Consider the following 24,706-nt stretch of genomic DNA (forward strand, 5'->3'; position numbering starts at 1 on the left):
AAATCCGAAATTATTATTAATTTTAACAAAAAAAAAACATAAAATATGAACATATAAAAGTTTTTGAGAGGGAACAAATAAATATATATGTGTCTTCATTAAGAAACCATATAAAGTATGTATGAACTTGTGGGAATCAAAGCGGCTATGAGTTTTTAAGAAAGAGCTACTTAAAAAGTACGCCCAGTCCTCGGGTCATCTCGGTTTAACGCATTTACTCTAGCCATGACACCGGACTTTCGTTGGCATACTCGTTCTGTATGTCCAGACATCGGGTTATCGCTGACACCAAAAGGTTCATTGGAATCGCAATTTAACCTCTTCTTGTCCTTTAACTCAACAAATCGTCTTTTGATGCTTAAGACTTTGGAACTAGATCTGGATTGTATGTTGTTTTCAGAACTGGATTTAAATACATTTTTATAAAACTTAGAAATATATTTCTATTAATTCATATTTTTCTATATTATTAAATAATTAACAATTATAATGTGATGACAGTGCCATTTCCCATCCGTATAAACAGTGAAGTGAACTATAAAATTAGTATCCCTCGGAAATAAATAGGTTTTACTGTATATTCAGGTTATCCATTGTCGATTGAGTAAACAAAAAATTAACAAATTGTATTTTCTAGTTTGTATTTTTGGCCGCCCTTGAAAATAACATAATAGGATAAAATCAAATATGTTCTCACAAAAAATCGACTTGTAATTTTTATGTTTTCTCAACGTTTCTAGTCATTCTGAATCAAATTTGAGAAAGAAGTGTGTATATGAGCTGATTTTTGTTTTCTTGTCAATGTCTTCTTAAAAACGGTTAAGTTGATTTCAAAAATTTAAAAGTTATTTGATGTAACTAGATAACGACTACCGTCTGTCAATTTTGTCCAACATTCGGCCAAGTCGTTTCTAATCAACAACTAGCTGTAAGTGGAATTCTGTCTTAAGGCAATTAAGGCATCGTGCCTTAAGGCAAATTGCTGGAACTTCCCGTGCCAAAAATTATTAATTTTTTTAAATTTTACTTCGGAAAAATAAGATTTTTTAGAAACTTTAAATTGGACAAAAAATTACTTTTTTGAAAATTTTTTTTTGGAAAAAATGTTATCTTCATTTTGACATATTTTGGAAGATCTGAACTTTTTTTCAAAGCAATCGTACTGCTTTAACTGCATAGAGACAAAATATAAAGCGCGTAAGCGCCGCGTCGCTGTCTAACGGAACCCATAGGAATGTAAACAAAACTTATACTTATTGTTAAAATCTCAATAAAACATCTGATAATTTGATATGCATATGTCTAATGTCTAATGATTATTGTTGACCGCCAAATGTTATTTTTTTTTAGTTTTTTTTACTAGATCTCCGAAATCTTCATCTTGTTAATACAAATAAAATGTTTTTTGAACTATACAAATCGGACGCTCCGTTCTCTTAAAAACTGAGTTACCGTTTTTGGCCCTTTTTGCCCACATACATCAATTTTCTCCAAGGTATGCCAACATATTCAGAAACCTCTGAAACGTGAAGATATATAAAAATTTTCATTTTCGATTTTTTTGCAATTACTTACCCTATGGAAAGTTAATTATAAATAAATCAATTTATCATCTCCAGAACATTAACAATCGTCATTTCATTTCGAATCAAATTCAAAAAAAAAATAGTTGCCAAATTTACACAAAATTGGAAAAGTGCTCCCGCATAGTCGGAGTCTAATTTGCATTTGCAAATAATTTTGTGCGACATTTATATATTATACTGTGCTTAGCATGGCGGCATTTTCACATTTTTCAATAGTTTTCACAAAATTGGAAAAGTGCTCCAGTACACAAACAGTCTAAACGCACTTGGGTAAACATTTGTACCAGAGTGGCGCTTAGAATGTGCTTAGCTTGGGTGATTTGTTGAATTTTAATCCAAAATTACAACAAAATTTTTTTGAAAAAAAAATTAGACACAAAAATTTTTTTTTTCCACAATCAATTATTTTGTTGAAAAAAGCAGAAAGTTCTTTGAATCATTTAAATCGGACGTTTAGTTCTCTCAAAAACAGCCATTTTTTTAAATTTAGCTCTGTATCTCCGAAACCTCTGGGCCTACCTTTGCTAAAAACTAATCAGCACATCTCCCTATCAATAGGAATCGAATGTTTTTTAAACCATTCAAATCGGTTGATCCGTTCTCTCAAAAACTCGCTTTCTATTTTTTGCACTCTTTGCTCCATATCTCCGTAACGGCTGGACCTGCCTTTGCCAAAAACTAATCAGCACATCTCCCTATCAATAGGAATCGAATGTTTTTTAAACCATTCAAATCGGTTGATCCGTGCGCCCGAAAACGTGGACGGAAAAACGCGGACATACAAAACACACACACATCCATTATTTTCTGAGGTATGCCAAAATGTTCAAAAACCTTCAAAACGTCGAGAAATGTAAAAATTTTTGATTTCGATTTTTGGACGATTACTATAACTTACCCTACGGGAAGTTAAAAAAGTGTACAAATTTTCGTACACGTTTTAGCCAAAAATTCTGCATCGTTTTTAAACATTCAGAAGCTGTTTGAAAGATATCATTTGGGAATCGTGCTGATTAGTTTTCAGAGATCGGCCGGATCGTTTCTTCGTATTTACTTGTTAAATATTTTTTACGATGATATTTATAAATTTCGGCGATAGAGATCATGATCTCAAATTTAACTAAATATTTCGACCTTACGACAAGTCGTTTTAATTTTCAAAATATTATAAAAATTTCATCTTTATTCGATGGTTTTCTCAAAAATGCGCAGTCCTATTTGAAAATTCGATACAATTCGATAAGCACGTGCTGGTTCATGATGGTTAATTTTGCCTCACGATCGGCCGAGCCGTTTCTTTAGAATTGTCATAGAAGTGTCAAATTTTTCGTCCACGTTATAGCCTAAATTCGTGTATCGATTTTAAAAATTCAACTAGCTGTAAGTGGAATTCTGTCTTAAGGCAATTAAGGCATCGTACCTTAAGGCAAATTGCTGGAACTTCCCGTACCAAAAATTATTATTTTTTTAAAAACGATTAACATTTTTGAAAAAAATTTACTTCGAAAAAATAAGATTTTTGACAAACAATTAGACAAAAAATTATTTTTTTTTGAAAAAAAATTTTTTTTATTAATTTTTTTGTTTTAATTTTTTTTTTTTTTTGAAAAAAATGTTTTCTTTATTTTGACATATTTTGAAAGATCTAAACTTTTTTTCAAAGCAATCGTACTGCTTTAACTGCATAAAGACAAAATATCAAAGCGCGTAAGCGCCGCGTCGTCGTCTAACGCATAAACATTGGTACGGAACCCAAAGGAATGTAAACAAAATTTATACTTGCTAAAATCTCTATAAAATATCTGATAATTTGATGTGCATATGTCTAATGATCATTTTTGACCACCAAATGGCATTTTTTTTTACTTTTTTCATTAGAGCTCCGAAACCGCTAGACCTGCCTTTATGAAAATTTGATCGGTTCTTTACCTTGTCAATACAAGTAAAATGTTTTTTGAATTATTAAAATCGGACGCTCCATTCTCTTAAAAACTGAGTTACCGTTTCCGGCACTTTTTGCCCCGTATCTTTGGAACGGCTAGACCTGACTTCGCCAAAAACTAATCAGCACGTCTCCTTATCAATACGAATCGAATGTTTTTTGAATTATTCAAATCGGTTGATTGGTGTTCCCGAAATCGTCGACGAAAATTTGTATCCGCACAAACACACACACGCACACACACACACATACATCCATTTTTTCTAAGGTATGCTAAAATATTCAGAAACCTTTGAAACGTCGAGAAATGCAAAAATTTTCATTTTCGATTTTTTTGCGATTACTATAACTTGCCCTACGGGAAGTTAAAAACCATTTGAGAATTGGATTAGTTGATGTTTTTGTCAATGATCGGTCGAGTCGTTTCTCAGTTATTGATTAACAATTTTTTTTAGCGATTTTGGAGCCTGTTCTTAATGAACATACTACACGTTTATTTCTTGTTCAATAATATATAATTTTTTAACCATTTTTAAAAAATAACTGATATGTTTAGAAAATTTGTACAAAATTGAATAATCGGCGATAGTTTTTCACATTACAATTCATTCATGATTTAATATATTTTTATAATTATGTCGATTATTTACACATGTTTAAAAAATCATGCATCTTGCTTTAAGGGGGTATTCTACTGTAGAGGTATGAATTTCCCCTGGTTTTTGAAGCGCTGTATAAAGGAAACAAATAATATTTTTACCATCGATTTTTTTATCATTTGTTCGTTGATATTTTATTATTACACAAAAAAATTATTTAGAAAAAAAAATTGAAATTCACAAAGATATGAGCAGTCAAAGTGGGGGCTCCTGGCGTGCATGATTCCAACCCTCCTGGTGATTTGAAACATAAAAAAAGAGTGCGCGTAAGGATCACACGCGATTGAAGTAAAACTTATTTGCAATTATATTGTAGCAAATTTAAGTTGAGTAAAAATAAATACATCATATAAAAATTTTGAATAATGTTTATTAGTAATATGGTAACACTCGTGATGCACACATTTATTAGTGTCGTCAATCATTATACACATTTATATAATGATAAGTTATAAATTATATATTTATGATTGCATTAAAAATATGTATAATATTTACAAGCAATAATGTAATCAAAGTCGTACTTGAAATATGACTATGATTGCTGATTAATAAATTCTATAATATTCATTCACACAGTGGATTATGTTAAACAACGCCTAAACAAATATTGTTTTTGCAAATTAACTCATCCTGTAACAACTGTGTTTGAAGAACTTCATGTAATTAAAATTAACATACATTCATTTACTGGTTTGTATTTTTTACTTTTTCGCTGACGATATAATCTCATTCCTTGAACAGCTGTAATATCCGTCTTGCCTAACAAATTGAAGCCATACTTTTATATTTGTTTTATTTATCAAGCCCCCTGCACACAGCTTGATCTATGAATCATTTGCTTTTTTATGTGAACGTTAATGCAATGATCATCATTAATATTACGAGGTAAAAAATTAACCATATTATCAACGTCAACAGGCAAATTTATAATTTGGCCAAACATTCCAAATTGTCCATTTGCATGTCGCAATCGTCTAATTTGCATGAAAAACAACCTAGGTGAAATTAACCTTTCAGATACAGTATCTAGTTTAGGTAGATAATTTGGTATAGGTGGAAATACAAACCCGTTAAACATACACAAAGTGGGAATTTTACCCGAATTTAATATCTTTCGACAAGTTTGACATTCAACCTGATTATTTTATCCAACCTAACCCATGTCGCGCCTAAAGAAGTTTTACTTCAAAAATAAATGGATTCTTAATTATTATAGATGCCGCTATCGTATGAACCTTGGATATGTTAAAAGAAAAAAATTTGTTTTAATGGCGGCAGTTTGAAAAAAAAATATTTTTTTTTCATGTTTTTTTTAACATTTCCGAATTTTTTAAAAATACTAAATGAAAAGTTATAGTTTTGGGAGAGGTCCACGCGATAAAGCGATGTATAGAGAAGATCCTCTCCAAATTTGAAGTAAATCGGTTCATTAGAACTCGAATATCGATATCCTTACCGCCAGCTCGAAAAAAGTAGTTCCGAGAAAAACGCGTTCAAAGTTTTGATTCTCCTTAGGACCCGAACCGAGGCCACGTCACTAAAACGGATATAACTCAGGAAATAATAGTAATTTTGAAAAATCCTTTTAATGACATATTTTTGAATAACTAAACTTTGATAATATGAAAAAAAATTTTTTTCGATTTTTTCAAAATTCTACAGTAGAATACTCCCTTAAGGCAAAGTTGCCACTTACACCAAGATTATACACTTAATAATGATTTAGAAACAAAGCTTTCAATAGCCGCTTTTTGATTCGATCTCACTTTCAATTAAATTTATTATATACGGCCGCCTTCGGGTGATTTTGACTACGGTCGTTTTTTAAGTCACGATCGGCGGATTTTCAGGTGCACGCACTGCACGCTGGCCAGGCACGGCCCTGGGCTTTTAATAAAACAAAAATAAATAGACTTTGTATACTATGTATTTATATTAATAAACAATCACATACAAGGCACTGGTTAGGAGTAACAAACAGAGTTGTAACTGAGATATATATTAAATAAATTGCATTTAATATCCTGTGTATCAATATAAGTTGAGTGATTGATAAGGATTATAAGGCCGGGCAGTTTCTAGACTTGTTCAACTAATTTGTTGACTGTTTTTTTACAGTTTGTTCTCTAATATGTCTTCTTTCATGTTGCCTTAATAAATGTTTAGTTTTGAATGTTTTATTGCATGTCTTGCATTCATAAGGTCGTTCTTCAGTATGCACTGATGAATGCAATTTTAAACTATTTAACTGTATAAATTTTTTATTGCATATTTTGCACTCATGAGGCCGTTCTCCAGTATGAATTAATAAGTGTCTTTTTAAATGACTTAACCGTGAAAATGTTTCATTACATATTTTGCACTCATAAGAGCGTTCTCCAGAATGGACCACTTCATGTTGTTTTAACATTTTTTTCATTCTGAATGTTTTATTACATATTTCACATGCATAAGGACGTTCACCAGTATGAATCGATGAATGTTCTCTTAAACTACTTGATTGTAAAAATGTTTTATTGCATATTTCGCACACATAAGGACGTTCTCTAGTATGAACTGATAAATGCTGTCTTAAACCAACAGACTGTGAAAATGTTTTATTGCATATGTCACACTCATACAAGCGTTCTCCAGAATGGACCACTTTATGTTGTTTTAAAATTTTTTTCATTTTGAATGTTTTATTACATATATCACACGTGTAAGGTCGTTCTTCAGTATGCACTGATAAATGCTGTCTTAAATTACTTGACTGTGAAAATCTTTTATTGCATATTTCGCACTCATGAGGCCGTTCTCCAGTATGGATCATTTCATGTCGGTCTAAGCCTTGTTTTGCTACAAATGTTTTACTGCATGATTTACATTTATATTTCAACTTACTAGTTGTCTTACGTTTTCCTGAAACTTTTTTAAATGATTTGTTTGCACTATTGACTATCATACTTGATTCACTGATCTCGTCGTTACATATGGAAGAATTTTCATCTAAAACTGCTTTGTTTGTACTAGTTATGTCATCTTGGTCATCAATCGTCTCTTGTTTTATTTCCTCGTCAATTGTAACCTCAGATTTAAGAAATTGCTGCAGACATATATCATCATCCATATATAAATCTGATGTATTGTCATAATTATCAAATTCCTGTTTCACTTGAGGATAATCATCGAACGGTTCGGTTTTAATTGTTTTGTTTGAATTTGTTTCTTCAGACATGTTTGAAGTTGTAGGTTATAATAAACAAACTGGTGATGAGTTCTTAAAATTTGAGAAGTCTAAAGGTACAATAATAAATATGTTTCGATATTTACTAATTGGTTTATTGTTTAATAGAATATAATGCTAACACTGACCTTTTTACTAAATTTATCTTCGAATTTAACTTTAATAATTCCATTAAACACTTTGACATTTCTCCTCCATTTTCTTTTATAAACAACAGATCAAGTTGAAGTTAAAAACAATTCAATTGCGATTTTTTCGGCGGCAAAATTTGAAATCCGAATTTAATATTAGTTTCAACAAAAGATATAAAATCTGAATATACAAAAGTTTTAGAGGGGAGAACAAATATATATATATATATATATATATATATATATATATATATATAAATTTAAAAAATAATTTGGCATATATTCATCAAGACATAAAAGCTTTCAGTAATTCTGTTAAGAGAGAATTCTGTTAAAAGGAGCTACCGAATGATCCTAACATTTACCATCATAGACATGCTTTTAAATACATCAATCTTATAGAAAAAAATGACACATCACCAATTCTATTCCCTTGAAGTTAAAAGGAACCCTCTAGTTCCTTAAATTATACAGTCTTCTCAAAATACATAAACCCAATTGCCCTTTCAGACCGATAGTTTCATGCATTAATTCGCCTTACTATAATTAATCTAAATTTTTTTCCAAAATTTTAAACAATGTTACTATTAATTCACCCAGTAGTAGATTGTTTAAAAGATTTCAAGAATCGTTATTATTATTGAAAGTAGATGGTTGCAAATTGTTGAATACTATTCACTACCTTTCGAAACATTTATTTCAGGAATAGATTTACTACTGAAGGCCTAATATTTCCAATTCAATAATAAACTAGTGTTGTGTGGCATCGTGCCTTAAGTCAAATTGCTAGAACTTCCCGTTTTGTAATGAAATATTCGAGAACTTTTAAACGTTTTCAAATATATTATTACAAATACTGTAACTTTCATTATTTTTGCTATCTTGTTATATCTGAGCAAATCGAATGTAAATCATAAATCAATTTAGTTCAATCTCCAGAACATTAACAATCGTCATTTCATTTCGAATTCAATTTCAAAAAAAAAAATGTTTGCCCTAATTTACACAAAATTGAAAAAGTTATCCTGCATAGTCACAGTCTAAACGCATTTGCAAATAATTCTGTGCGACATTTTCGCTTATACTGTGCTCAGCTTGGCGGCATTTTCACATTTTTCAATAGTTTTCACAAAATTGGAAAAGTGCTCCAGTACATAAACAGTCCAAACGCACTTGCAAAAACATTTGTACCAGAGTGGCGCTTAGACTGTGCTTAGCCTGGGTGATTTTTTGAATTTTTAATCCAAAATTACAAAAATATATTTTGAAAAAAAAATTAGAAACAAATGTTTTTTTCCAAAATAAATTATTTTGTTAAGACAAGCAGAAAGTTTTTTGAATCATTCAAATCGGACGCTTAGTTCTCACAAAAACTGCCATTTTTTTAACATTTAGCTCCGTATCTTCGAAATGGCTGAGCCTGCCTCTGCCAAAAACTAATAAACACTTCTCCCAATCATTACTAATTGAATGTTTTTTAGATCATTCAAATCGGATGCTCCGTTCTCTCAAAAACTCGATTTCTATTTTCTGCACTCTTTTTCTCCGTAACTGCTGGACCTGCCTTCGCCAAAAACTAATCAACACGTCTCCTTATCAATACGAATCGAATGTTTTTTGAATTATTCAAATTGCTTCATCCGTGTTCCCGAAATCGCCGACGAAAATTTTTATCTGCACACACATACATACACGCACGCACACACACACACATACATCCATTTTTTCTAAGGTATACCAAATTGTTCAGAGGGTTTTGAAACGTAAAGATATATAAAAATTTTCATTTTCGATTTTTTTTGCGATTACTACGGGAAGTTAATATAATACACTGATGATGAGACAAACATAGTCTCGAAACGTTTGTAAAATTAATACTATTTAATATATTAGAGCAAAAAAGAGTGATTAAAAAATTCTTTTTAATTTTTAAAAATTCTTAATCATTGCGTTTGGAACGGTTTGCAAATAAATTGAATAATTTTATAAAAAAAATTTAATTTTTTGTTGAAAATAATTTCGAAAATTTGAATTTTTTCTTTTAAATTACAAAATTTCAAAATTTTCTGTAAAGACTTTCTGCACACCGTCTACTCAAGCAAAATGTTTTGTGAATTAATTTAATCGGATGATCCGTTCACTCAAAAACTGCATAATCGTTTTTACACCCTTTGCGCTCCATACCCCCGAAACGGCAAAATTGCGTTTTGCAAAAACGCATCGCGATCAAGTACAAACCAAATGATTTTTCATTCATAGTTTGATATACGTATATTTTAAAAAAAAAAGAAAAATATTATTAAAATCTCTATAAAATATCTGATAATACGATGTGCTAATGTCTAATTATCATTTTTGACCGCCAAATGCCATTTTTTATACTTTTTTTTTTTATTGTAACTATATAACCGCTGGACCTGTCTTTTCAAAAACTTGCACAGTTCTCCTTTTCGTCAATACAAGTAAAATATTTTTTGGATTATTAAAATCGGACGCTCGGTTATATCAAAACCGAAATACCAATTTTAGCCCTTTTTGCCCCGTATCTCCGAAACCGCTGGACCTGCCTTTGCCAAAAACTAATCAGCACATCTCCGTTCAAAGTATTCTTCATTTGTTCAAGAATGACGGCATTTACATAGGATTTTGGGTTTGATATAGGAAGCGGCGCATATAGGAATTGGGTAGCAATTTTTTTTTGCCGCGAATAAAGAACTTCTACTAAACCAGCATCTGTACTATGTATTTATATTATTAAACAATTACATACAATACACTAATTATGAGTAACAAACAGAATAATATAATGCACAAATTAGAATTAATATCCTGTATTCATATAAGTTGTGTAATTATAAGGACTGTTTTTTTACAGTTTGTTTCCTAGTATGTCCTCTTTCATGTCGCATTAATATAGGTTTTGTTTTGAATGTTTTATTGCATGTCTTACATTCAAAAGGTCGTTCTTCACTATGCACTGATGAATGCTTTTTTAAATTAAATATCAGTGTAAATCTTTTATTGCATATTTTGCACTCATAAGGCCGTTCTCCAGTATGGATCATTTCATGTTGTTTTAAGCTATTTTTTGCTGTGAATGTTTTATTGCATGTTTCGCATACATAAGGACGTTCTCCAGTATGAACTGATAAATGCTGTCTTAAATGACTTGACTGTGAAAATGTTTTATTGCATGTCTTACATTCATAAGGTCGTTCTCCAGTATGCAGTGATAAATGCCGCCTTAAATGACCTGACTGTAAGAATCTTTTATTGCATATTTTGCACTCATGAGGCAGTTTCCCAGTGTGAATCAATTCATGTTTGTTTAAGCTTTGTTTCAAATTAAATGTTTTATTACATATTTCGCAAACATAAGGACGTTCTCCAGTATGAACTAATAAATGTGTTTTTAATTCACTTAACTGTAAAAATGTTTTATTGCATATTTCGCACTTATGAAAACTTTCTCCAGTATGCACAAATTTATGTTGATTCAAGCCTTGTTTCATTCTGAATGTTTTATTACATATTTCACATGCGTAAGGACGTTCTCCAGTATGAATTGATAAATGCCGTCTTAAATTACTTATCTGTGAAAATGTTTTATAGCAAATTTTGCACTCATAAGAAAGTTCTATATTATGGATCTTTTCATGTCGTTGTAAGTCTTGTTTTGCTACAAATGTTTTACTACATGATTTACATTTATATTTCAACTTACTAGTTGTCTTACGCTTTCCTGAAACTTCTTCAAATGATTTGTTCGTGTTATCCACTGAATTACTTGATTCACTGATCTCGTCGTTACATATAGAAGAATTTTCATCTAAAACTATTTTGTTTGTACTAGTCACATCATGTTGGTCATCAATCGTCTCTTGTTTTATTTCCTCGTCAATTGTAACCTCGGATTTTAAAAATTGCTGCAGACATATATCATCATCCATATACAAATCTGATGTATTTTCACAATCATCAAATTCCTGTTTCACTTGAGGATAATCATCGAATGGTTCGGTTTTAATTGTTTTGGTAAAATCTATTTCATCAGACATTTTTGAGGTTAGTTTAGTTACAATAGACTAACTTTTGATGAATTCTTAAAAATTGAGAAGTCTAAGTGTATAATAATATATGTGCTTCGATATTTACTAATTCGTTTATTGTTTAATATGATATAATGCAAACACTGACCTTCTTACTATTATTTTAAATTTCTCATTGAACGTATAATTCCATAAAACACTTTGACATTACTCCTCCATTTTGCTTTTATAAACAACAGATCAAGCTGAAGTTAAACACAAATCAGCTGTAAGTTTTTCGGCGGCAAAATGTGAAATCCGAAACAATTATTAATTTCAACAAAAAATATAATAAGAATCTGAATATACAAAAGTTTTTGAAGGGAGGACAAATATATATATATATATATATATATATATATATATATATATTGTTAGCGAAATATATTGTGTGAACACATTAAAAAAAAAAAATTGACGATTTTTATGATTATTTTTTTGACGGTAGAATCCATAGTCTTCTAGATCAAACTAAAATATTACGGCCCTACGACAACTGGTTCAGCTTTAAAAATTCGTCAAAGTTTGCAAAAATTGGTATCGTTTTTTTGGCATTTGTCAAAATTAGACCTTTGATCGACGCTTTCTCCAAAACGCCTGAGCCGATTTTAGAAATTTAAAAGCTATTTGATGTATTTTGGTGAGGACTATCGTTTGTCAGTTTTGTGTGACGATCTGCCAAGCCGTTTCTTTGCAATTTGAAAAAAAGTGTTAAATTTTCGTCCACATTTAAGCTCATCCTACCGAACCGATTTAAAAAAATCAAAAACTGTTCGAAAGATATTAGTTGGGAATGAAACTGATTAGTTTAGGTGAAAATCTACCGAGCCGTTTTCTTGTAATTCGTTGTTGAAAAAAAAATTTAAGCCGATTTTCATGGAACTTTTTTTGGCGATATACATCATGGTCTTATAGAACTTACTGTAATAATGAAATACGAGTGTTATTGAAAATTGAATGCTAGTTTTTTTAAATATTAATATTGCACAAATTACTGGATTATAATCAACCCGCGAATCGCCTCGATTTTCTAAATAAATTTAAAATCAATATATTTTATACGCTTTTAGATTATATCTAATTTTTTTGTGCACTAAATCCAGAATAATGATAAATTAATTTATTTATTTCACTTATTTTTGTTAAATCAAAGTTATAGAACTTAAAAAATGCATTTCAGAAATAGTATTTATTATTTTGATATCAAGATCTTTATATCAAATTAATAAATACTATTTATGAAATGCATTTCTTAAATTCTATAACTTTAATTTAACAAAAATATTAATTCTTTTGCTATGGTAGTCGAACTTACATCCTTAATCAATTTAATACATTTTGAATATTACTAAAATGTGAAATTATGACAGGGATTGTTTTATCTATTGATATCGACAATAATAAATAAATTTAAAATCAATATATTTTATACCCTTCTATATTATATCTCATTTTTTGTGTACTAAATCCAGAATAATTAAAAATTAATTTAAAAAAAAAAATGTAAATATTTATATAATTTTCATGATAAACTGTTAAAACGGTGAAAATTAATAGGGGGGGGCGCTAAAAAGAAAGTTGCATGCGGGCGCTAAGGACCCCAGGACCGGCCCTGTATATATATATATATATATATATATATATATATATATATATATATATATATATATATTATTTTTTTGTTTTGTTTGTTCATACTTTAGCTTAAATACGCGTTACCCATGTTCAAAGTCACTCAGAAGTTGAGTGGTAATGTTCATAATTATGTAACGTACAATAAATCGTCTGAGACTTTTCACCAAACTATAAACTATAAAAATTAGTCGGGTTTTCCTTCCTGACGATATAATTCCAGAAAGCACGAACCGATTTCGACAATTTTGCATTCTTTGGAAAGGTCTCGGGCTCCGTGCTAAGAAAATTAGTGGTGCATGGCATCGTGCCCTAATGCAAATTGCTGAAACTTCACGCACCGTAATTAAAAATTCGAGTAATGACATTAGTGAGAATTATCAGAATTATGCTTGCAATTAAGTCAACGAGCAATTCTTGCCGCAAAGAATAATGGTGTACACGCACTGAATTTTACCATTCAATCAAAAATTGCTGGCGATTTGGTGCCATACCAATGATTCCGACTGGTCTTCCGTTTGACTTCAAACGATTGCAATATCCAGTTCGCCTTGCGTTCGCAATAACAAGTCGCAAGGCCAATCGCTTAGTGTTTGCGGGATAAATTTCAAATAGATTATTTAGAAAATCATTGTTTTTCACATGGGCAGTTATACGTTGCCTGTTCACGAGTTGGAAAACCATCCGCTTTGTTCGTGTTAACGTCAGACCAAAAAACAAAAAATGTGGTTTACCAAAGAGCACTTCAATGAAACGGATAATTTGCGGATTCACTTCCATTTACTTAGAGAAGTTCAACTAAAAAACACTTAATTTTTGTAATCGAAATAAATTCATTACTGTTGTGTAATAAAATCAAGTTTTTCCTTTTAAAATATAAAACAAACAAAACATTTCTTCATTTTTCTCACGAAACCATCTGGTGGCGAAACGGAGTTCGTCGAGTTTGCTAGTTATTTATATTATTATTATTCTTTTTATTATATATAGTTTTTGTTGTTAAATAATAGCAAAATAGCTTATAGAATTATAAGTAATTTTGATTGCTGATTATTAATTAATAATTTTTTTAAAAAAAAAAATACATTTTAGTACAAATCTTGATTTAATGAAAAATGCCTAAATCAGAAGAATATTTTACCCTGTTCTTTGAAAATAATAAAACAAATTAAACATTTGAGCCGTGTACTAAACGTAAGTTTATTGATTAGAAATTATTTCTATATTATTCGTAGTTTCTATAAATCTTTGAAGTTATTAAAATGGAAAATATTTTTTAGGCAAGACATATATGACTGTTGTATAAAGAATGAGATTATATCGCCAGCGAAAAAGTAAAAAAAATACAAGCAGTCAATGAATGTATGTTAATTTTAATTACATGAAGTTCTTCAAACACAATTACATGGCGAGTGAAGTTGCGAAAACAATATTTAAAACAATTCAAGACGATGTTAACTGAGCATATTAATAATTTAAACCATAACATAAATTTTTTCAACCCAAAAATTTTACATTTTGAAGAGAACGTAATTAAAAGAAGATTCGCAGAGAGGTTGTTTTTACAATTGCATAACCACAGAGTCGTAAACAAACGCTTCGACAATACGGATCTGAACGAAACAAATACGTGGTTCCTAAATAGCGTGTCAAAATTTCTTTTCATTATTTCATTTCATTTCAAAATTAAGAAATTGGATTTTCTGGTGAAAATCATAAACTTCTTTGTGAAGTTAATAATAATGAAAATTGTAGAATTTTAGAAAAAATAGTAGGGCTTTGAATAAAACAAAAATAAATAGAATTTGTACTATGTATTGATATTATTACATACAATTCACCGATTATGAATAACACAGTTGTTGCTGAAATATATATTAAATAAAGTGCAATTAATATGGTAAATCAATATAAGTTGTGTAATGGATAAGGATTATTAGGTCAGGCAGTTTCTTGACTGATTCAACAGTTTTGTTGACTTTTTTATTACAGTTTGTTTTCTAGTATGTTTTCTTCTTTCATGTTGCATTAATATAGGTTTTGTTTTGAATGTTTTATTGCACGTCTCACATTCATAAGGTCTTTCTTCAGTATGCACTAATGAATGCTTTCTTAAATTACTTATCAGTGCAAATCTTTTATTGCATATTTTGCACTCATAAGAGCGTTCTCCAGAATGAACCTCTTCATGTCTTTTTAACAAGCTTTTCATTCTGAACGTTTTATTACATATTTCACATGAGTAAGGACGTTCACCAGAATGCACTGTTAAATGGTTTCTTAAAGTACTTGACTGTGAAAATCTTTGATTGCATATATTACACTCATAAGGCCGTTCTCCAGTATGTACTATTTTATGTTGAGTTAATGTATGTTTTGTTTTGAATTTTTTATTGCATATTTCACAACCATAAGCACGTTCTTCAGTATGCACTGATGAATGCTTTCTTAAATTACTTATCAGTGCAAATCTTTTATTGCATATTTTGCACTCATGAAGCCGTTCTCCAGTGTGGATCATTTCATGTCGGATTAAGCTATTTTTTGCTGTGAATGTTTTATTGCATATTTCACAGATATACGGGCATTCTTCAGTATGCACTGATAAATGCTCTCTTAATCTATATGACTGTAAAAATCTTTTTTTGCATATTTTGCACTCATGAGGCCGTTCCCCAGAGTGAATCGCTTCATGTCTCTTCAAGCTATTTTTTGTTGTGAATATTTTACTGCATGATTTACATTTATATGATTTCAAGTTTTTAGTTGTTTCCCTTTTGCCTGAAACTTTTTCAAATGACTTATTGATGCTATGCACTAAATTTCTTGATGTATTGATTTCTTCGTTACATACATAAGAACTTTCATCTTGGTCATCAATCGTCTCTTGTTTTATTTCCTCGTCAATTGTAACCTCGGATTTTAGAAATTGCTGCAGACATATATTATCATTATTCGTATACAAATCTGATGTATTTTCATAATCATCAAATTCCTGTTTCACTTGAGGATAATCATCAAACGGTTCAATTTTAATTGTTTTGCTAAAATCTGTTTCTTCAGACATTTTTGGCTAGTTTGGTTACAAAAGAGAAGTCTAAGTGTATAATAATATGTTTCGATATTTACTAATTCGTTTATTATATAATTTGATATAATACTAGCACTGACCTTGCTGAGCTTCTTACTATTATTTTAAATTTCTCATTCAACCTTAATTCCATAAAACACTTTGACATTTCTCCTCCATTTTGTTTTGATCAACAAGTGATCAGGTTGGACAACATTAAGCACATATCAAATGCGAGTTTTTCGGCGGCAAAATTTGAAATCCAAAATTATTATTAGTTTTAACAAAAAAAATTAAAATCTGAACATACGAAAGTTTTTGAGGGGGAACAAATAAATATATACGTGTTTTCATTAAGAAACCATAAAAAATATGTATGCACTTGTGGGAATCAAAGAGGCTATGAGTTTTTAAGAAAAACAATATTCATATCATGACATTTTGTATAGATAATGATAATTTTTAATACATTTTTATAAAACATAGAAATATATTTCTATACGGGTAACCCACGACATCTACAATGAATATACAATAACTAATACATTTTCGAAAATATATGAAAAAATGATTAAAGAAAGATTACTAAATTTGCTCATTCAAATAAATAGATAAACATCAATATGGTTTCCTCCCTTCATCAAATACACAAGGTGCCCTAATAGATTTGTCTAATACCATCAGTCTGGTATGTGGTATCAGGTGCTCTTGAGGAAAATATGCATACTAACAGCTGCCATTTTTATTGATTTACGAAAAGCTTTCGACACAGTAGATCATGTCATATTACTCAATAAACTAATAGATTTGGGTGTAGTGGGTTTGTATTACAGCATAATTAAAGATTTTCACGTGGAAAAGGTGGTAAGGACAAAGGTGGGAAATTTTACAAGTGGAGGACGTAGCATAGCTTGTGGCGTCCCACAAGGTTCTGTATTAGGACCTTTATTATATCTATTATACACCAACAACCTTAAAGACGTAAAATTAAAGGGTAGATACATATTATATGCAGAGGATACTGCCATAGGATAAGGATAAAAAAAGACTCGAAGATACAATAAACACGGACATGAAAATATACATTGAGTGGCTAACTGAAAATAAACTAACAATTAACATCGATAAAACAAAATACATACTGTAGAGGTATGAATTTCGCCTGGTTTTTGAAGCGCTGTATAAAGAAAACAAATAATATTTTTACCATCGATTTTTTTATCATTTGTTTGTTGATATTTTATTATTACACAAAAAAAATATTAGAAAAAAAAATTAAAATTCACAAAGTTATGAGCAGTCAAAGTGGAGCTCAAAAAAAAGAGGGTGTCCTGGCGTGCATGATTCCAACCCTCCTGGTGATTTGAAACATAAAAAATAAATGGATTCTTAATTATTATAGATGCCGCTATTTTATGACCCTTGGATAAGTTAAAAAAAAATTTTTTGTTTGAATGGCGGCAGTTTGAAAAAAAAATAATATTTTTTCATGTTTTTTTAACAATTCCGACTTTTTTAAAAATACTAAATGAAAAGTTATAATTTTGGGCAAGGTCCATACGATAAAGAGATGTATAGAGAAGATCCTCTCCAAATTTGAAGTAAATCGGTTCATTAGAACTCGAGATATCCTTACCGCCAGCTCGAAAAAAGTAGTTCCGAGAAAAACGCGTTCAAAGTTTTGATTCTCGGTCGGACCCGAACCGAGGCCACGTCACTAAAACGGATATAACTCAGGAAATAATAGTAATTTTGAAAAATCCTTTTAATGTCATATTTTTGAATAACTAAACTTTGATAATATGAAAAAAAAATTTTTTCGATTTTTCCAAAATTCTACAGTAGAATACCCCCTTATGGCAAAGTTGCCACTTACACTAAGATTATACACTTAATAATGATTTAGAAACAAAGCTTTCAATAGCCGCTTTTTGATTCGATCTCACTTTCAATTAAATTTATTATATACGGCCGCCTTCGGGTGATTTTGACTACGGTCGTTTTTTAAGTCACGATCGGCGGATTTTCAGGTCCTGGGCTTTTAATAAAACAAAAATAAATAGGCTTTGTATACTATGTATTCATATTAATAAACAATTACATACAAGGCACTGGTTAGGAGTAACAACCATAGTTGTAACTGAAATATATATTAAATAAAGTGCATTTAATATCCTGTGTATCAATATAAGTTGAGTGATTGATAAGGATTATAAGGCCGGACAGTTTCTAGGCTAATTTATCAGTTTTGTTGACTGTTTTTTTACAGTTTGTTCTCTAATATGTCTTCTTTCATGTTGCCTTAATAAATGTTTAGTTTTGAATGTTTTATTGCATGTCTCACATTCATAAGGTCTTTCTTCACTATGCACTGATAAATGCAATTTTAAACTATTTAACTGTATAAATTTTTTATTGCATATTTTGCACTCATGAGGCCGTTCTCCAGTATGAATTAATAAATGTCTTTTTAAATTACTTAACCGTGAAAATGTTTCTTTACATATTTTGCACTCATACGGACGTTCTCCACTATGGACCAATTTATGTGCATTTAAGTTTGGTTTCAATCTGAATTTTTTATTACATATTTCGCAAATATGAGGAAGTTCACCAGTATGGACTGATAAGTGCTGTCTTAAAGTACTTGACCGTGAAAATCTTTTATTGCATATTTTGCACTCATAAGGGCGTTCTCCAGTATGAATCATTTGATGTTGTTGTAAGCTTTGTTTTGCTGTGAATGTTTTATTGCATGATTCACATTTATACTGTTTCAAGTTATTAGTTGTTTCACTTTTGTTATCTGAAACTTCTTCAAATGATTTGTTCGTGCTATCCACTGAATTACTTGATTCACTGATCTTTTCATCACACATATATGAATTTTTATCTGAAACTGTTTTGTTTGTACTAGTCAAGTCATCTTGGTCATCAATCGTCTCTTGTTTTATTTCCTCGTCAATTGTAACCTCAGATTCTAAAAATTGCTGCAGACATATATCATGATCCATATAAAAATCTGACATTTCATAATCATCGAATTCCTGTTTCACGTGAGGATAGTCATCGAACGGTTCGATTTTAATTGTTGTGTTTGAATTTGTTTCTTCAGACATTTTTGAGGTTAGTTTGGTTACAACAGGCTAACTGGTGATGAGTTCTTAAAAATTAAGAAGTCTAAGCGTATAAAAATATATATGTTACGATTTTTACTATTTTGTTTGTTGTTTAATATGATTTAACACTAGCACTGACCTTTTAACTAAATTTATCTTCGAATTTAACTTTAATAATCCCATAAACCACTTTGACGTTTCTCCTCCATTTTGTTTTATAAACAACAGATCAAGTTGAAGTTAAACACAAATCAGCTGCGTGTTTTTCGGCGGCAAATTTGAAATCGCGACATAATTGAAAAGTGAATGTTCATATTTTTCAGTTTCAGATTATGCTGAGACTTGCAACGACAAACATATTATAATTTTTCATGGCTTTTTAGCAACGTTTTTCGGGCCAGCTGGTGTACATATATATATTTGTTCCGTTGAATCATCTCGAAGCTAATTGAACTAGTACCAGTCTATTAGCAATGCAAACGGTTTTCCCATCTCTATGATAAATTCATTGCCACAATTTTTGTATATTGCTATCTGTACTTTTAAATTCACTACTACTTGACATCATGCTGTCTGAGCACCTGAAACATCTGATTCTACACCTATTAATAAAATTTGCAAAACATATATTGTAAAGACTAGTGAATATATTTCGTATTAACAACAAAGAAAATACATCTTTAATTATATACATATAGATTAGAATTAGTTATTACAAATAAATATATACGTGTTTTCATTAAGAAACCATAAAAAATTTGTATGCACTTGTGGGAATCAAAGAGGCTATAAAGCCGGCCACAGACGTAACTGTATAACTGCGCAACCTGCGACTTGCACATGTATTCTGTAGCGTCTGTGGCGTGTTTTTTGCGCAACTGGACAGACTGGTGCAAGCGAGTAGGCATGAGCACTTTTCGATTATTTTAATTGCGCAATCGTTCAAGTCGGCAAGTTCCTTCGTTGGCCGCGTGTGGCAGCACATGTCTCGTTTCTATTTTACTTTGTAGCGAATTCATAATACAAAATTATGAATATATCGACAATTAAAAGTTATTAAATTAGCCCTATGAACACTTTGAATTCTCTTCTGATGCTGTAAATATATAAATTAATAAAAAAAATATATTTTTAGGTTATGTTTTGACATTTATTATTTGACATTTGTGATATGCTTGCGCAAGTACTTGAACATAAACTTGAACCGTCTGTGGGCGCTGTGAAAATACGCCTGGTTGCGCATTCATTCAGTTGCACAAGTGTACAGTTACGTCTGTGGCCGGCTTAAGATTTTAAGAAAAACAATATTCATATCATGACATTTTGTATAGTTTTGATAATGATAATTTTTAATACATTTTTATAAAACATAGAAATATATTTCTGTTAATTTATATATTTCTATACGGGTAACCCACGACATCTACAATGAATATACAATAACTAATACATTTTCGAAAATATATGAAAAAATGATTAAAGAAAGATTACTAAATTTGCTCATTCAAATAAATAGATAAACATCAATATGGTTTTCTCCCTTCATCAAATACACAAGGTGCCCTAATAGATTTGTCTAATACCATCAGTCTGGTATGTGGTATCAGGTGCTCTTGAGGAAAATATGCATACTAACAGCTGCCATTTTTATTGATTTACAAAAAGCTTTCGACACAGTAGATCATGGCATATTACTCAATAAACTAATTTTGATTTTGATTTGGGTGTAGAGGGTTTGTCTTAATAATTAAAGATTTTCTCATGGAAAGGATGATAACCTGTGGAGTCCCACAAGAAACTGTATTAGGACCTTTATTACATCTATTATACACCAATCATATTATATGCAGAGGATACTGCCATAGGATAAGGATAAAAAAAGACTCGAAGATACTGAAAATATACACCGAGTGGCTAACTGAAAATAAACTAGCAATTAACATCGATAAAACAAAATACATATATTTCAAACATAGAAAAAATACCGAGAACACTAAACTAAATATTAACGTAAATAATAGAGAAATAGAAGAAGTGGAAAGCATAAAATACTTAGGACTGATAATAAATGAAAAACTGACATGGACAGAACATATAAACAAAATAAAAAGAAACATAGGAACATTAACAGGGGCATTGAAAAGGATCCACTTTTTCGGCAAAAAAAATAAAATACTAATTCTTAAAACGCAAATAATATCTATAATTTTATATGGAATAACTTGAGAGGAAATATCATATGGAGCGCAGTAAAATATATAATGAATTGCCAAATGATATTAAGATGACCAATGATGACGATAAATTCAAAAGAAAAATAAAGAAATACTATAAGGAAATTGAAGACAAAGAAGACTGAAGAGTTATATATAAAAATATTTTAATTATAATAGATATTATATTAATGAAATAGTCCAATGATAAATGTATACATATTATATGAAAACTGTTTTTCATAATCTCTCATACCAGGCAACTCTGCCTGACTGAGATATGAAAATAATATATATATATATATATATATATATATATATAATTTAAAAAAATATATATATATATATAAAAAACCACGAATAATACAAATTAATTCAATAAACTTACGTTTCTTACACGACACGGATTTTTCATTTGTTTTTTTTTATTTCCATTAAAATTATTTACTGAAGACGGGATAAATTATTCTACCGATCCACATATTTTTTAATCAAATCGAGATTTCTACTAGGACGTAACCTTAAAATCTAATTACGTATGTGGCGTACGCCCTCGCACGTGACACGACGACCAATCACAATCGACCCGTATAGAAATGATATCATCGAGAGCGAATGACGAATCATTGGCACTCGACTCTTATTTGCCATAACGCACTTCCGTTGCATTTGCACAGATTTACACCCTAGTCGCGCCTAAAAGAGTTTTACTAAGAATATTGAAGAATTGAAGAACAAAAATAGTAATGTTTCGAATAAAACAAAAATAAATAGATTTTGTACTATGTATTGATATTATTAAACAATTACATACAAGGCACTAGTTTAGAATAACTGAAATATATATTAAATAAAGTGCATTTAATATCCTGTGTATCAATATAAGTTGAGTGATTGATAAGGATTATAAGGCCGGACAGTTTCTAGGCTAATTTATCAGTTTTGTTGACAGTTTTTTTACAGTTTATTCTCTAGAATGTCTTCTTTCATGTCGCCTTAATGAATGTTTTTGTTTTGAATCTTTTATTGCATGTCACATGATAAGGGCGTTCTTCAGTATGCACTGATAAATGCTGATAAATACTTAACTGTAAAAATGTTTTATCGCATATATTACACTCATACGGCCGTTTTCCAGTATGTACAATTTCATGTTGATATAAATTAGTTTTGTTTTGTATCTTTTATTGCATATGTCACATGCATAAGGTCGTTCTTCACTATGCACTGATAAATGCCTTATTAAATTAGCTAATGTGAAAATGTTTTATTGCATATTTTGCACTCATTACGGCGTTCTCCAGTATGAACTGTTTTATGTCGCATTAATATACGTTTTTGCTGAATGTTTATTACATATTTCACATGCGTAAGGTCGTTCTTCAGTATGCACTGATAAATGCCTTTTTAAACTACTTGACTGTGAAAATGTTTTATTGCATATTTTGCACTCATTAAGGCGTTCTCCAGTATGAACTGTTTTATGTTGCCTTTAAGTTTTGTTCTGAATGTTTTATTACATATTTCACATTCATAAGGTGTTCTTCAGTATGCACTGATAAATGCTCTCTTAAACTAGTTGACCGTGAAAATCTTTTATTGCATATGTTGCACACATGAGGACTTTTTTCAGTGTGAATCATTTTATGTTGTTTTAAAATTTTTTTTTTTTGAATGTTTTATTACATATTTCGCACACATAAGGACGTTCTCCAGTATGAACTGTTTTATGTTGCATTAATATAGGTTTTGTTCTGAATGTTTTATTACATATTTCACATGCATAAGGTCGTTCTTCAGTATGCACTGATAAATGCTGTGTTAAAGTACTTGACCGTAAAAATCTTTTATTGCATATTTTGCACTCATGAGGCAGTTCCCCAGAGTGTATAATTTTATGTTGGTTTAAGTTACGTTTTGCTGTAAATGTTTTATGGCATATTTCACATGTATACAGTTTCAATTTATTAGTTGTTTCACTTTTTCCTGAAATTTCTTCAAATGATTTGTTCGTGCTATCTACTAAATTACTTGATTCACTGATCTCTTCACAACATATATAAGAACTTTCATCTAATACAGTTTTGTTTGTACTAGTCACATCGTCTTGGTCGTCAATTGTCTCTAGTTTGATTTCCTCGTCAATTGTAACCTCAGATTTTAGAAATTGCTGCCGACATATATCATCATCCATATACAAATCTAGTGTATTTTCATAATCATCAAATTCCTGTTTCACTTGAGGATAATCATCGATCGGTTCGGTTTTAATTGTTTTGTTTGAATTTGTTTCCACAGACATGTTTGAAGTTTGTAGGTTATAATAAACTGGTGATGAGTTCTTAAAAATTGAGAAGTCTAAGTGTATAATAATATATGTGTTTCGATATTTACTAATTCGTTTATTGTTTAATATGATATAATGCTAACACTGAGCTTTTTACTAAATTTATCTTCGAATTCAACTTTAATAATTCCATAAAACACTTTGACATTCTTCCTCCATTTTGTTTTTATGAACAAGTGACCAGGTTGGACAACATTGAGCACATTTTAAATGCGAGTTTTTCGGCGGCAAAATTTGAAATCCGAAATTATTATTAATTTTAACAAAAAAAACATAAAATCTGAACATATAAAGTTTTTGAGAGGGAACAAATAAATAGATATGTGTCTTCATTAAGAAACCATATAAAGTATGTATGAACTTGTGGGAATCAAAGCGGCTATGAGTTTTTAAGAAAGAGCTACTTAAAAAGTACGCCCAGTCCTCGGCTCATCTCGAAATACAACAAATTGTATTTTCTAGTGAAAATCATAAATTTCTCTCTTATAGAATTTTATAAAAATAGTAAGGCTTTGACAGGGCCGTGCCTGGGTATGTGGCCGCCTGCGTGCGAGCGTTTTTTGGCCGCCCTTGAAAATAACATAATAGGATAAAATCAAATATGTTCTCACAAAAAATCGACTTGTAATTTTTATGTTTTTTCAACGTTTCTAGTCATTCTGAATCAAATTTGAAAAAGAAATGTGTATA

General features: G+C 30.2%; 5 protein-coding genes across 5 annotated transcripts; all 5 read right to left on the bottom strand.

Annotated features, from left to right (window-relative positions):
* Positions 1-170: 170 nt before the first annotated feature.
* Positions 171-7,611, bottom strand: LOC113371019 (zinc finger and SCAN domain-containing protein 12-like). The gene is made up of 3 exons (XM_026611674.1): positions 7,545-7,611; positions 6,890-7,466; positions 171-402 (listed from the first exon to the last, which is right to left on the bottom strand). Exons 2-3 carry the CDS (start codon positions 7,405-7,407, stop codon positions 171-173), a joined length of 750 nt encoding a protein of 249 aa, XP_026467459.1. The 5' UTR covers positions 7,408-7,466; positions 7,545-7,611.
* Positions 7,612-10,399: 2,788 nt separating this feature from the next.
* On the bottom strand, positions 10,400-11,778 carry LOC113371041 (zinc finger protein 570-like). The gene is made up of 2 exons (XM_026611692.1): positions 11,745-11,778; positions 10,400-11,649 (listed from the first exon to the last, which is right to left on the bottom strand). Exon 2 carries the CDS (start codon positions 11,603-11,605, stop codon positions 10,400-10,402), a length of 1,206 nt encoding a protein of 401 aa, XP_026467477.1. The 5' UTR covers positions 11,606-11,649; positions 11,745-11,778.
* A 3,307-nt stretch (positions 11,779-15,085) lies between these two features.
* LOC113363589 (zinc finger protein 525-like) lies at positions 15,086-16,436 on the bottom strand. Its single transcript, XM_026606080.1, has one exon. The coding sequence runs from the start codon at positions 16,332-16,334 to the stop codon at positions 15,204-15,206; it is 1,131 nt and encodes a 376-aa protein (XP_026461865.1). The 5' UTR covers positions 16,335-16,436; the 3' UTR covers positions 15,086-15,203.
* Positions 16,437-17,185: 749 nt separating this feature from the next.
* Positions 17,186-19,456, bottom strand: LOC113371051 (zinc finger protein 233-like). The gene is made up of 2 exons (XM_026611702.1): positions 18,858-19,456; positions 17,186-17,309 (listed from the first exon to the last, which is right to left on the bottom strand). Exons 1-2 carry the CDS (start codon positions 19,454-19,456, stop codon positions 17,186-17,188), a joined length of 723 nt encoding a protein of 240 aa, XP_026467487.1.
* A 564-nt stretch (positions 19,457-20,020) lies between these two features.
* LOC113371090 (zinc finger protein 98-like) lies at positions 20,021-23,971 on the bottom strand. The gene is made up of 2 exons (XM_026611737.1): positions 23,356-23,971; positions 20,021-20,058 (listed from the first exon to the last, which is right to left on the bottom strand). The coding sequence occupies exons 1-2, from the start codon at positions 23,969-23,971 to the stop codon at positions 20,021-20,023; spliced, it is 654 nt and encodes a 217-aa protein (XP_026467522.1).
* Positions 23,972-24,706: the final 735 nt, after the last annotated feature.

The sequence above is a fragment of the Ctenocephalides felis genome, unplaced genomic scaffold (assembly GCF_003426905.1).
Source record: "Ctenocephalides felis isolate EL2017-DRISC unplaced genomic scaffold, ASM342690v1 CF-g0.4_SCAFFOLD_00845, whole genome shotgun sequence".
NCBI classification, from domain to species: Eukaryota; Metazoa; Arthropoda; class Insecta; order Siphonaptera; family Pulicidae; genus Ctenocephalides; species Ctenocephalides felis.

Excerpts from the sequence above, each read along its gene's own strand:
- LOC113371019 (XM_026611674.1), bottom strand. The coding sequence starts at position 7,407 with ATGTCTGAAGAAACAAATTCAAACAAAACAATTAAAACCGAACCGTTC. Across the intron at positions 403-6,889 it reads ACTGAAGAACGACCTTACAC|TTCTGAAAACAACATACAAT; the intron begins GTGTGATATATG and ends ATTTAAATCCAG.
- LOC113371041 (XM_026611692.1), bottom strand. The coding sequence starts at position 11,605 with ATGTCTGATGAAATAGATTTTACCAAAACAATTAAAACCGAACCATTC.
- LOC113363589 (XM_026606080.1), bottom strand. The coding sequence starts at position 16,334 with ATGTCTGAAGAAACAGATTTTAGCAAAACAATTAAAATTGAACCGTTT.
- LOC113371051 (XM_026611702.1), bottom strand. The coding sequence starts at position 19,456 with ATGTCTGAAGAAACAAATTCAAACACAACAATTAAAATCGAACCGTTC. Across the intron at positions 17,310-18,857 it reads GTCCATAGTGGAGAACGTCC|GTTGTTGGTGTATAATAGAT; the intron begins GTATGAGTGCAA and ends TACGTCTTTAAG.
- LOC113371090 (XM_026611737.1), bottom strand. The coding sequence starts at position 23,971 with ATGTCTGTGGAAACAAATTCAAACAAAACAATTAAAACCGAACCGATC. Across the intron at positions 20,059-23,355 it reads TCCTTATGTGTGCGAAATAT|GTGTAGAATCAGATGTTTCA; the intron begins GTAATAAAACAT and ends TTTTATTAATAG.